The following is a 14,917-nucleotide window of genomic DNA, read 5'->3' as shown; positions in this document are numbered from 1 at the left end:
CTTCATAGTGTCTCTATGAAACAAAAATAATGGGCAGCATACTAAGGGTCCACCCAATTTGTTGTAACAAAGGAAAACAAAACAAAACAAAAATCCCACCTCTAATAATCATGAAGAAAAGAGTGACTGTGTCACCACAATGCCAGTTCCTAATCTCTACTTGACTCTCAGACCCGAGATCAATCACTGACCCAGATCTTCAATTGATGGAACTAGTTTCCCCTGAATGAAGATTGTAAAATAGCAACAAATGCATTACATTTTCCTCCAAATCCAACCCAAAGACTCTAAGGTGATGTTGCTCACCAGGTTACTATGGCCCATGAGGACTACGGTCTGAATTAAAATGGTAGCTTGAAATTGGGCAAGATAAGGGGTGCTTGAGTGGTACAGTCCATTAAGCAACTGACACTTGATTTTGCCTAGGTCGTCATTACAGGCTGATGAGCTCGAACAACGTGAAGGACTCTGCATTCAGCATGGAGTCTGGTTGAGATTCTCTCCCTCTCCCTCTGCCCAACCCACTCATACTATCTCCATCCCTCTCTGGAATAAATAAATAAATCTTTTTTTAACTTAAAAATGATAGACTACAATCAGACTCTTAAAAATGGAGAACAAACTAAAGGTTGTTGAAGGGGAGCTGGGTGGGTGGATGGGCTAAACGGGTGATTTGGATTGAGGAGGGCACTTGTGTTTTTTTTTAATGTTTTTTTTTATTATTATATTATGTTAGTCACCATACAGTACATCCCCGGTTTTGATGTAAAGTTCGATGATTCATTAGTTGCCTATAACACCCACAGCACCATGCAATACATGCCCTCCTTACTACCCATCACCAGCCTATCCCATTCCCCCATCCTCCTCCCCTCTAAAGCCCACAGTTTGGTTCTCAGAGTCCATAGTCTCTCATGCTTCATTCCCCCTTCTGATTACCCCACTTTCTTTATCCCTTTCTTCCCCTACCGATCTTCCTAGTTCTTATGTTCCATAGATGAGAGAAATCATATGATAATTGTCTTTCTCTGCTTTACTTATTTCACTTAGCATTATCTCCTCCAGTGCCATCCATGTTGCAGCAAATGTTGAGGTGTTGAACATTGGGGTGCACATGGCCCTTCTCTTCACTACGTCTGTATCTTTGGGGTAGATACCCATGGTGCAATGGCTGGATCATAGGGTAGCTCAATTTTTAACTTTTTAAGGGACCTCCACACTGTTTTCCAGAGTGGCTGTACCAACTTGCATTCCCACCAACAATGTAGGAGGGATCCCCGTTCTCCACATCTTCTCCAGCAATTGTTTCTTGTCTTGTCAATTTTTGCCATTCTAACTGGCATAAGGTGGTATCTTCGTGTGGTTTTGATTTGAATTTCCCTCATGGCTAATGATTTTGAACATTTTTTCCTGTGTCTGTTAACCATTTGTATTTCCTCATTGGAAAAGTGTCTGTTCATATCTTCTGCCCATTTTATGATTTGTTTATTTGTTTCTCGCGTATTGAGTTTAAGAAGTTCTTTGTAGATCTTGGATACCAGTCTTTTATCTGTAGCATCATTTGCAAATATCTTCTCCCACTCCATGGGCTGCCTCTTAGTTTTTTCACTGTTTCCTTGGCTGTGCAGGAGCCTTTTATCTTGATGAAGTTCCACAAGTTCATTTTATCTTTTGTTTCTCTTGCCTTTGGAGATGTGTCATGAAAAAGGATGCTTTGGCTGATGTCGTAGAGGATGCTGCCTATGTTCTCCTCTAGAATTTTGATGGATTCCTGTCTCATATCGAGGTCTTTCATCCTTTTGGAGTTTATCTTTGTGTATGGTGTGAGACAGTGGTCAAGTTTCATTCTTTTGCATGTAGCTGTCCAATTTTCCCAGCACCATTTATTGAAGAGATTGTCTTTTTTCCACCAGATGTTTTGTTCCTGCTTTATCAAAGATTAGTTGCCCAAAGAGCCAAGGGTCCATTTCTGGGTTCTCTATTCTGTTCCATTAGTCTATGCGTCTGTTTTTGTGCCAGTACCATGCTGTCTTTGTGATCACAGCTTTGTAGTACAGCTTGAAATCTGGAATTGTGATGCCCGCAGCTTTGTTTTTCCTTTTCAACACTTCCTTGGCCATTCGGGGCCTTTTCTGGTTCCATACAAATTTAAGGACTATTTGTTCCAGTTCCTTGAAAACTCTCATCGGAATTTTGAACGGAATGGCAATGAAAGTGTAGATTGCTCTTTCTATGGGTAGCATGGACATTTTAACTATGTTAATTCTTCTGATCCATGAGCATGGAATATTTTTCCATCCTTTTGTGTCTTCCTAAATGTCTCTCAAGAGTGATTTATAGTTTCTAGAATATAGGTCCTTTATGTCTCTGGTTAAGTTCATTCCAAGGTAACGTATGGTTTTTGGTGCTATTATAAATGGGATGGATTCCCTAATTTCTCTTTCTTCAGTCTCATTATTCGTGTATAGAAATGCAACTGATTTCTGAGCATTGATTTTTGTATCCCTCCACATTACTGAATTGCTCTATAACTTCTAGTAGCTTGGGGGTGGATTCTTTTGGGTTGTCCATATAGAGCATCATGTCATCTGCAAAGAGAGACAGTTTGACTTCTTCTCTGCTGATTTAGATACCTTTGATCCCTTTTTGTTGTCTGATTGCTGTTGCAAGGACTTCTAGTACTATGTTGAATAATAGTGGCGAGAGTCGGCATCCTTGTCGTGTTCCTGATCTTAAGGGAAAGGCTTCCAGCTTTTCCCCATTGAGAATGATATTTGCTGTAGGCTTTTCATAGATGGTTTTTATGAGATTGAGGAATGTACCCTCTATCCTTACACTGTGAAGGGTTTTAATCAGGAAAGGATGCTGTATTTTGTCAAATACTTTTTCTGAATCGATTGAGAGAATCATATGATTTTGAATTTTTCTTTCTGGATAAAATCTAAGACACCGATTGATCGATTTGCGAATGTTTAACCACCCTTACATCCCAGGGTTAAATCCTACTTGGTCATGAAGGATAATCCTTTTAATGTACTGTTGGATTCTATTAGCAAGGATCTTGTTGAGGATTTTGGCGTCCATGTTCATTAGGGAAATCGGTCTGTAATTCTCCTTTTTGATGGGATCTTTGCCTGGCTTGGGGATCTAGGTAATATTGGCCTCATAGAATGAGTTTGGTAGCTTTCCTTCTGTTTCTATTTTTTGAAATAGCTTTAAGAGAATAGGTATTTTTTCTTCTTTGAATGTTTGGTAGAATTCCACAGGAAAACCATCCACACCTGGAGTTTTGTTTTTTGGAAGGTTGTTTATCACTGACTCGATCTCTTCATAATTAATTGGCCTGTTTAAAAAATCAATTTCTTCCTGTGTCAGTCTTGGTAGTTTATAGGTTTCCAGGAAGACCTCCATCTCTTCCAGAGTGCTTAATTTATTGGTATAAAGCTGTTGATAATATTTCTAATAATCCTTCCAATTTCATTGGTGTTGGTTGTGACCTCTCATTTTTCATTCATAATTTTATTAATTTGGGTCCTTTCTCTATTCTTTTGGATAAGTCTTGCCAGTGGTCTGTCAATTTTATTGATTCTCTCAAAGAACCAGCTTCTATTTCTGTTGATCTGATCTACTGTACTCCTGGTTTCTAATTCATTGATTTCTGCTCTAATTTTGGTCAACTGCTTCCTGTGCGTGGATTAGGCCAGTCCCTCTGTTGCTGTTCCAGCTTCTTGAGGTGAGAATATAAAAGCTGTATTTTAGATTATTCTATTCTTTTCAGTGTGGCTTGGATGGCTATGTATTTCCCCCTTAGGACTGTCTTTGCAGTATCCCATAGGTATTGGGCCATTGTGTTTTCATTCTCATTGGCCTCCATAAATTGTTTAAATTGATTTTTGATTTCCTGGTTTATCGAATCATTCCTGAGCAGGATGGTTCTTAGTCTCCAAGTGTTTGAGTTTCTTCCAAATTTTTCCTTGTGGTTGAGTTCCAATTTCAGAGCTTTGTGGTCTGAGAATATGCAGGGGATAATTTCAGTCTTTTGGTATCGGTTGAGACCTGCTTTGTGTCCCAGAACATGGTCTATTCTTGAGAATGTTCCATGGGCATTGGAATAGAATGAGTATTCTTTAGTTCTGGGGTGTAGTGTATAGATATATATAATATATCTATGTGGTCCAAATCGTCGAGTATGGCATTCAAAGCACTTGTTTCTTTGTCGATTTTTTCCATGGGTGTTCTGTCTATTTCTGATAGTGGAGTGTTGAGGTCCCCTACTATTAACGTATTTTTATCTATATGTCTCTCTATTGTGGTTAAGAGTTGTCTTGTGTATCTTGCTGCTCCCGTGTTGGGGGCATAGATATTTCTAATTGTCATATCCACTTATTGGATACATCCTTAAAGAATAATATAGTGCCCTTCTGTGTCTCTAACTATAGTCTCTAGTTTAAAATCCAATCTTTCTGATATGAGAATTGCTACCCGAGCTCTCTTTTGAGGTCCATTGGTGTGAAAGATGGTATTCCATCCCTTTACTTTCAGTCTGAATGTATCTTTAGGTTCAAAATGAGTCACTTGTAGACAGCTGGATGGGTCATGTCTTTTTATCCAATCTGCAATCCTGTGGCACTTTATGGGAGCTTTTTGGCCATTTACATTGAGACTGAATATTGAGAGATATGATTTTAATGATGCCATGTTGCCAGTAAAGTCTTTGTTTGTATCGGTTGTGACTTTCTGTTCTGTATCACTCTTGGGGCCTTTTTACATTTATAGAACCCCCCTTAATATCTCCTGTAGGGCTGGTTTCGTGGTTACCAAATTGGTCAATGACTGGTGATTCTGGAAGGTCTTTATTTCTCCATCAATTCTGAATGAAGCCTTGCTGGATAAAGGATCCTTGGCTGCATGTTTTTCTCTGAAAGAGCTTCAAAAATGTCCCCCCAACCCTTTCTCTCATTCCAGGTCTGTGTAGACAGGTCTGACATAATTCTGATACCTTTGCCTTGGTACGTGAGAAATTTCTTTGCCTTTGCTGCTTTCAATACTGTATCCTTGGATCTAATATATGTGAATTGCACTATGACGTGACGTGGTGTAGGTTTGTCATGGTTGAGCTTGGGTGGTGTCCTCTCTGCCTCTTGGACACAGATGTTTGTTTCCCTCACTAGATTAGGGAAGTTTTCAGCTACAATTTGTTCAAATATCTCTTCTAGACCTCTGTTTTTCTCCACCCCCTCAGGGATGCTGATGATTCTGACATTGGAACGTTTCATTGAGTCAGTAATCTCCCGTGACCTACATTCATGAGCATGGATTTTTTTTCAGTCCAGATTCTATTTTAGTTTTCTCTTCTACTAACCAATCTTCCAATTTGCTGATACAAACTTCTGCCTCATTCACCCTGGCTGTCAGAGCCTCTAGCTTTGACTGCATTTGGCTCATAGAATTTTTAATTTGCCAGATTTGCTCTCATTTCTGCCCTTAGGGATTCTATATTCTCATTAACATTTTCGTTAATACTTTTTTCAAGTCTACACATCATCTTGACCATTGTTACTCTGAATTCCATCTCTGATAATTTGGTTATATCCATATCCATTAGTTCTGTGGCAGAGGCCACAGACTCATTGTCTTTTCTTTGCTGGGGGGGATTTCTCCTTCTCATCATTCTGATGAGGAGAGGTTGTGGGGTTGTCCAGAGCCCAAATTAATGACCAGGACCCAGGCCATGTGTCCTTGTTTTATAGGGATCTTAGGGATGTGGGTTTCTTATTTTTCAGCCTGCCTTCTGGGGGAGGGACCTGCCACGCCGATACTCAGGCAACCATGTTTGGGTAGAGTCTCCTTGTCCCCTGCAAGGGGGGATGGGGATGGGCACACTGTGAGCTGGTCTTTTCAGGCTTTTGTTTTCTGGAAGCTTTCCCTGGCGGTTTGCTGGGCCTCTTCTGAGAGTCAGAGCAGCACTGGCTGAATCTCAGCCTCTGTCTCAGAACAGAGGGATCGTGGACCATTCTCCATTGATGTTCTGGCCACTTTAACTCTGTTACTGTTGGTACTGCTCAACCCTGTAGCATCCCGGGATGTGTGCCCCACACCTGGCGTCCCAGCCCTCACTTCCAGGGCCGGCGTGTCTCTGTCCTTTGTGTTTCTAGCACCGCCAGCCGCCAGCCACCCGCACACGCTCCCGCAGCTCCTGGTCTCCATCCAGTTCCAGTGAGCACACTGGAGCTCCGTGAGAAGGCTTGTGGCGCGTGCTCCCCGGCTCCCAGTCTCAGTCTGGATCCAGTGAACACACTGGAGCTCCGTTTCAGTCTGGTTCCAGTGAGCACACTGGAGCTCCATTTCAGTCTGGTGGCGTGTGCTCCCCGGCTCACGGTCTCAGTCAGCTCTCTCGCGGGGCCGGTCCACGAGTCTGCCCGGTGCCCCGTGCAGGTGGCTACCGCTTCCCAGCGCCCGAACGTGGTGGCTCCCTCCGCCTTCCGTTTATCTTCCGATATCTGTGTGCGGTTTCATGGCTCCCCACTTCGTACCTCAATACTCAGCACTGGAGATGTTCATTTGTAGAGATCCAGATGTATCTTCCTGCGTCTCAGGCTGATTCCGTGCGAGGAGGGCACTTGTGATGCGCACTGGGTGTTCTAAGTCAGTGATGAATTACCAAATTCTATTCCTGAACCTAATATTAACTTATCTATTCACTAACTGGAATTTAAATAAAAACTTACTATTCAAAAAAAACTGTAAAAAAAGAAACAGTTGATATTATGTAAGAAAAAATTAAAGAGACTGAATATTTTACAAAGATAAATGCAGATTGTATTTATGTGAACTGATACGAAAATCATGACCTACGTTGTTGTGGGTTTTGAGCCCTATTACACACACAGGTCTTCATCTTGGAACAAAGGATCCTTATATACAGAGAATGCCTCTCAGCTAAAAGGTTTCTTAGGGCCAGCTTTATGTCTCTGTTCCTTAGACCATAGATGAAGGGGTTCAGCATGGGGGTGACCACCGTGTACATCACAGAAGCTATGGCAGTTTTCCTGGAGTTTTGTGAAGCAGCAGAACTAAGATACACACCAAAGCCTGTACCATAGAATAAGGAGACAACCAAGAGGTGAGACCCACACGTGGAAAATGCTTTATACTTGCCCCCAGAAGATGAAATTTTCAAAATGGAGGTTACAATTCTAGAATAAGAGAAAAGGATGCCAATGAGTGGAAGAACCTCCAGAAATCCACTCGCAAGATAAATCGCCAGGATATTGGAGAAGGTGTCAGAACAAGCAAGTTGGATCACCTGATTAAGTTCACAGAAAAAGTGAGGGATTTCTATCTGTGTGCAAAAAGACAATTGCAAAACCATTAAGTCATGTAATAGAGAGTCCAGAACACTCAAAACCCAGCACACCAGAAGCAGGATGCAGCAGAACTTGGGGTTCATGATGACCGTGTAGTGCAGGGGGTGACAGATGGCCACAAACCGGTCATAGGCCATCACTGTCAAGAGAAAGTTGTCTAATCCTGCCAAAAGCATGAAAAAATACATCTGGCTGAGGCAGCCTGCATAGGTGATCACTTTGCTCTGAGTCTGGATGTTCCACAGTATCTTGGGGACGGTGGTGGAGGTGAAACAGATGTCAGAGAAGGACAGGTTGGCAAGGAAGAAGTACATGGGCATGTGGAGGCAGGAGTCCGTGACAATGGCTAGGATGATGAGCAGGTTCCCACTGAAGGCAACCAGGTACATGGACAGGAACAGCCAAAGGAGCAGTGGCTGCAGTTCTCCCTCCTCCGAAAGTCCCAGCAGGATAAATTCTGAAACAGGAGTTTGATTTCTTTGTTCCATGTAACTGCTGAAAACAGCTGGAACAGAGACAAGAGCATAGGAAAATTACAAGCAGTGAGCCCAAAGTTGAAAGAAATGCTGTGATTAGGGTGCTTGGATGGATCGGTCGGTTAAACAACCAACTCTTGGCTTCAGATCAGTTCATGATCTCCTGGTGGTGGGTTTAAGCCCCGCATTGGACTCTATGCTGGGGCCAGAGTCTACTTCAGATTCTCTGACTTCCAGTCTGCCCCGCCCCTGCTTGTGCTTTCTCACTTGTTCTCTCTCAAGTAAATAAGTAAATGGAGAGATAAATAAATGATAGATGATAGATAGATAGATAGATAGATAGGTGATAGATAAAAAGAAATGCTGCAATTTGTGTAGCAAAATTTGTTTTTTTCAACATGTGTAATTCATTAATTCTTACACATTACCTACCAAACTAGAAGAATGAGCTAAAAATTTCAGGGATCTCAAAAGCTCCATGTTTTCCATAATTCTGAAAATAATTGCACACCCAGTCCTGAATAAAACAATTACCTAAAATAATGTTGTCCTCTGTAAATTTCCTGAGACATTTTTGGTTCACTTAATAAATATTTTAACCAATTATCTTGTGGCAAACATTTTTGAAAGCACTGTAAGTAGTGATGTGTGTTTGACCTTAACAAGAGTGTGTCTGAGATATGTGTGTGTCAGAGGGAGCAATAAAATATTAATTAATGAGCAAATGGCGTTTCAAGGGAGAGTTTCCAACCCTACAATAAGAGTGATACCAAATTCAGAGTTTTTGAGATTTCAATAAAATAATGGCTATAATAGGTCTGATATTGTTTATCGTATTATCACATACAAATGATGAAAAGAAGATGACTGACACAGTTTCCAGCAAACACTTACTAATGAATGAAAATAATCATCTGAAATTTTTTTTAATTTAAATTGTCAGTTAACATACAGTGCAATATTGGTTTCTGGAGTAGATTTCAGTGATTCATCACTTACATAAGGCATCCAGTGTTGATCCCAACAAGTGCCCTCCTTACTCCCCATCACCGATCTAGCACACCCCCACACCTTCATCCATTAACCCTCAGGGTTTTTTTTTTAAATGATTTTTTATTATATTATGTTAGTCACCATATAGTACATCCCCGGTTTCAGTATAAAGTTCGATGATTCATTAGTTGCGTATAACACCCAGTGCACCATGCAATATGTGCCCTCCTTAATACCCATCACCAGTCTATTCCATTCCCCCAACCGCCTCCCCTCTGAGGCCCTCAGTTTGTTTCTCATAGTCCATAGTCTCTCATGTTTCATTTCCCCTTCTTTTTTTTTAAGATTTTTTATTATATTATGTTAGTCACCATACAGTACATCCCCGGTTTCCGATGTAAGGCTCGATGATTCATTAGTTGTGTATAACACCCAGTGCACCATGCAATATGTGCCCTCCTTACTACCCATCACCAGTCCATCCCATTCCCCCACCCCCCTCCCCTCTGAAGTCCTCAGTTTGTTTCTCATAGTCCATAGTCTCTCATGTTTCATTCCCCCTTCTGATTACCCCCCCTTTCTTTATCCCTTTCTTCCCCTACCAATCATCCTATTTCTTATGTTCCATAGATGAGAGAAATCATATGATATTTGTCTTTCTCTGCTTGACTTATTTCACTTAGCATTATCTCCTCCAGTGCCATCCATGTTGCAGCAAATGTTGAGAACTCGTTCTTTCTGATAGCTGAGTAATATTCCATTGTATATATGGACCACAGCTTCTTAATCCAGTCATCTGTTGAAGGGCATCTCGGTTCCTTCCACAATTTAGCTATTGTGGACAATGCTGCTATGAACATTGGGGTGCATATGGCCCTTCTCTTCACTACGTCTGTATCTTTGGGGTAAATACCCAGTAGTGCAATGGCTGGATCATAAGGTAGCTCAATTTTTAACTTTTTGAGGGACCTCCACACTGTTTTCCAGAGTGGCTGTAACAACTTGCATTCCCACCAACAATGTAGGAGGGATCCCCTTTCTCCACATCCTCTCCAACAATTGTTGTTTCTTGCCTTGTCTATTTTTACCATTCTAACTGGCGTACGGTGGTATCTCAGTGTCATTAACCCTCAGTTTGTCCTCCATCGTTAAGACTCTTTTATGGCTCATTTGTTCTCTCCTTTTTTTTTCTGTTCTCCCTTCCCATTGTTCAATGATTTTCTTTCTTAAATTCCGCACATGAGGATATCATACACTATTTTTCGTTCTCTGACTGACTTATTTCACTTAGCATAATACACTCTAGCTCTATTCACATCATGACACATGGCAACAATGGCCAAACTAGAGCCCAAATGTCCATCTACACTGAATGGATAATGACAATATGATATAGATATAGATATATAGATATATATACACACACACATACATACACAAAATCAAATATTATTCAAGTGAGTTTTGGTATCCATGATGTCTACCCCCTCAGAGTACCATCACTTGCCTCCCATCTCAGGCTCATGGCACTATTACTATTCCTCACTGTCACTCTCACACTCTGAACACAACAATAGTTTGTTCCTCACATTAACCTGGATCACTTTTCCATAGAGCAGACCTGTGCACAGCTATCCCCAGACCTTTAAAACATGCACTTATACTTCACTAATTTCAGAATTAAATTTCAATCCTGTAACCAAAATGCTTGATTCATTCTTAACATACTATTTCCTACCAGACCCGTCTCCTATCCACCCATTTTGCATACCCTGCTACTGATGGTTGGTCACATCAGTAAGAAGTGTTTCTAATCTCTGAAGCACAACCTCTAGTTTAATTAATCTCTAAATTTCCTCCTCTGCTGTTTCTTCCTGGACTGATCACACCCATTGTCCCCCTGGAAGAACGGCAACACCTCCTTTCAGGCTCGGTTCCATTATAAGCTTGTCTGTGAAGTCTTCACGAATTTCCATGAAAGACTCAACTTTTTGAAAACAGTTAAAAATGAATTAAAGAGTCAACTTTTTTGCAAACTTCCACAAATTTCAATGCAACCTCATGATATCACATTTACTTATTTTTACATCTCTCCTGACATTTACACAGTGAGTACCTTGAGAGAAGAGACAATGTCTTAGTCATTTATTTATTCCCAGAGTAAACAGTAGTGTCTACCATACATTAATTGCTGAAAAAAAATGTTTCTTGAATGACTGCAATACATATAGTGAAATAACAATAAACAGACACTCTCAACAATGAAAGAAAAAGCAATGAAAAAAGAGGAAAGACTATTGCGGAATGATATCCCTGTCATTAAGCACTACACTGGAGGAGTCAGATGGTTTAGTATATCCAGAGTTTCCCTCTAGAATTAAAGTCTTAATAGGCAACATCTAGCATCATTAAACCCTCCTTTAGTTATTGTCACTGTTGATGCCCAAAGCATAACTACAGATTGAAAGGGTCCCTCCCATCAAAAAACATGAGGCTCACCCAGATGTTATCACAGAACAGTGTGAGATCACTGACCCAGTTTCTCCCATGAATGATTGATGAGGTTGGAAGTTATGCCCCCAGGAAAGGAAAAGACATGGCGCCATTCATGAAGGCTCTGGAAGACACAGTTATGAGTTCCTATCACCTGAGATTAAAAGAGATGAAGTCAGTGGGTGCAGAAGAGACATTTTCAATTCTCTGGCTGGAGGGGTGAATTCCCATGAGTCTCATTAAGGAAATATTCCTTTGTCTCACTTCCCCTTGAGAGACTTGGTGCTCTGGAGCTAGGAGAGAAACACAGAATGCAAACTAGTGCCAGTGTTGGCACTGGGACACAGCCTGGGCATTCCAGGATTGTCTCTCACCTCATTAAACTCTTTGATCCCACAAGGAGGTCCCCTCTCTATAGAGGGTCTCACTAATAAGGCAGAGTACCCCGTAATTCTGATTTGAAGGAGACATTCTTTGTGCCTTCAACATTTTCTTTCTCCCATCTGGGCCCTCTTCTGGTGGCTCATGATCATGGATCCCCCAGCCACCACAATGCTTCTCCTGTTCTCTTGCTTCTCCTTTTTCCTTCATGGTTTAATGTCACCCAACCATTTGCTTCTTTGGGTATCTTACAAACACTTACACAGCAGTTATGATACAGTAGGCACTAAGCAACATCCAGGAATGAAGAGAAGTATAAAACATGGTTCTTTCTCTTGAGGAGCTCACAGTTGAATGAGTGATGGGTAAAATAGATAAAGGTGATTAGGAGTACACTTACCTCAATGAGCACTATACAACGTATAGAATTGGTGAATCATTACATTGTACACCTACAGCTAAAAAAAAACTATATGTAAATTATATTCAGTAAAGAAATTCCTAGGAGGGGAGAAAGATGATTTTCAGAGTTACCGCATTATCGTTGTTAAATGATCCATTTTCAACAACAACATAAGCAGAAATATAAATCATTGGAATAGGAGGAAGCCCAGAAATAAACTCAGTTTATAAATTGAATGATATTTGACAATAGTGCCAGCACAGTTCAAAGGTAAATGGACAGTCTTTCCAAGAAATGGTGACAGGGATAAAGAAAGGGGGGGTAATCAGAAGGGGGAATGAAGAATGAGAGATTATAGACTCTGAGAAACAAACTGAGGGCTTCAGAGGCGAGGGGGTTGATGAGTGGGATAGGCTGGTGATGGGTAGTAAGGAGAGCACGTATTGCATGGTGCACTGGGTGTTATATGCAAGTAATGAATCACCGAACTTTTCATCAAAAACCAAGGATGTACTGTATGGTGACTAACATAATATAATAAAAATTATTATTAAAAAAAAGAAATGGTGACAGGAAACCAGTATATCCATCTGCAAAAAAAATGAAGGCAACCCTTCCATCCACCATCTCCAAACATGATTCCAAATGGATCACAGATCTAACCACAAGAAATAAAACTGTAAAAGGCGAAAGATTTATACGATCTGAAGACAAACTGAGGGTTTTAGAGTGGAAGGTTGTGGGGAGACAGGCTAGCCCAGGGATGGGTATTAAGGAGGGCACGTATTACATGGAACACTGGGTATTATATGCAAACAATGAATCATGGAAACTACATTGAAAACTAATGAGGTATTGTAGCAGCTCAATAAAGTCTCAAAGGATTTAAAATAAATAAATTAGTAAATAAATGAATAAATAAATAAAATAAAACTGTAAGCGCTTAGAGGAAAACACAGAGGTACATTTCCTTGACACTAGATTTGACCAAGATTTCCTGGATATAATGCCAAAGACACAGGCAACTAGAGAAATAAATTACTTCAGTGAAATTAAAAATATTTGTGCATTGAAGGGCAAAATTACTCAAGTGAAAGGCAATCCATGAGTAGAGAAAAGATTGGCAAACCACATACATGATAATAGATTAATATCTAAAAAATGTATGAAAATTCAACAGCAAAAACCCAAAACAACTCAATTTTTAAAACACAACCACAAACCTATGCCACGTCACATCATAGTGCATTTCGCAATTATTAGACCAAGGATACAGTATTGAAAGCGGCCAGGGCAAAGAAATTTCTCACGTACCAAGGCAAAGGCATCAGAATTACATCAGACCTGTCTACACAGACCTGGAATGAGAGAAAGGGTTGGGGGAGCATATTTAAAACTCTTTCAGAGAAAAACATGCAGCCAAGGATCCTTTATCCAGCAAGGCTGTCATTCAGAATTGATGGAGAAATAAAGACCTTCCAGAACCACCAGTCACTGACCAATTTGGTAACCACGAAACCAGCCTTACAGGAGATATTAAGGGGGGGGTTCTATAAAACTAAAAAGACCCAAGAGTGACACAGAACAGAAAGTTACAATCTATAGAAACAAAGACTTTATAGGTAACATGACATCATTAAAATCATATCTCTCAATAATCAGTCTCAATGTGAATGGCCTAAATGCTCCCATGAAATGCCACAGGGTTGCAGATTGGATAAAAAGACATGACCCATCCATTTGCTGTCTACAAGAGACTCATTTTGAACCTAAAGATACATTCAGACTGAAAGTAAAGGGATGGAATACCATCTTTCATGCCAATGGACCTCAAACGAGAGCTAGGGTAGCAATTCTCATATCAGACATATTGGATTTTAAACTAGAGACTATAGTTAGAGATACAGAAGAGCACTATATTATTCTTAAAGGATGTAACCATCAAGTGGATGTGACAATTATAAATATATATGCCCCCAACAGGGGAGCAGCAAGATACACAAGCCAACTCTTAACCAGAATAAAGAGACATACAGATAAAAATACATTAATAGCAGGGGACCTCAACACTCCACTATCAGCAATAGATAGATCACCTAAGCAGAAAATAAACAAAGAAACAAAGAGCTTTGAATGCCATACTAGACCAGGTGGACCTCATAGATATTTATAGAACACAACACCCCAGAACAAGAGAATACTCATTCTATTCTGCACATGGAACATTCTCTAGAATAGATCATGTTCTGGGTCACAAAACAGGTCTCAACTGATACCAAAAGACTGAAATTATTCCCTGCGTATTCTCAGACCACAATGCTTTAAAACTGGAACTCAATCACAAGGAAAAATTTGGATGAAACTCAAACACTTGGAAACTAAGAACCATCCTGCTCAAGAATGATTCAATAAACCAGGAAATCAAAAATCAATTTAAACAATTTATGGAGACCAATGAGAATGAAAACACAATGGTCCAAAGACTATGGGGCACTGCAAAGGCAGTCCTAAGGGGAAAATACATAGCCATCCAAGCCTCACTCAAAAGAATAGAAAAATCTAAAATACAGCTTTTATATTCTCACCTCAAGAAGCTGGAACAGCAACAGAAGAACAGGCCTAATCCACACACGAGAAACCAGTTGATGAAGATTAGAGCAGAGATCAATGAATTAGAAGCCAGGATCACAGGAGAACACATCAACAGAACTAGAAGCTGGTTCATTGAAAGAATAAATAAAATAAAAAAGCCACTGGCCAGACTTATCCAAAAGAATAGAGAAAGGACCTAAATTAATAAAATT

The 14,917-nt window shown here is 40.3% G+C and overlaps 1 protein-coding gene across 1 annotated transcript; it reads right to left on the bottom strand.

Annotated features, from left to right (window-relative positions):
• Positions 1-6,844: 6,844 nt before the first annotated feature.
• LOC123000596 (putative olfactory receptor 7A2) lies at positions 6,845-7,855 on the bottom strand. The gene has a single exon (XM_044381078.2). The coding sequence runs from the start codon at positions 7,853-7,855 to the stop codon at positions 6,845-6,847; it is 1,011 nt and encodes a 336-aa protein (XP_044237013.2).
• Positions 7,856-14,917: the final 7,062 nt, after the last annotated feature.

This window comes from Ursus arctos, unplaced genomic scaffold (assembly GCF_023065955.2).
Source record: "Ursus arctos isolate Adak ecotype North America unplaced genomic scaffold, UrsArc2.0 scaffold_14, whole genome shotgun sequence".
Lineage (NCBI taxonomy): Eukaryota > Metazoa > Chordata > Mammalia > Carnivora > Ursidae > Ursus > Ursus arctos.
This window is presented reverse-complemented; position numbering and strand designations above follow the sequence as displayed.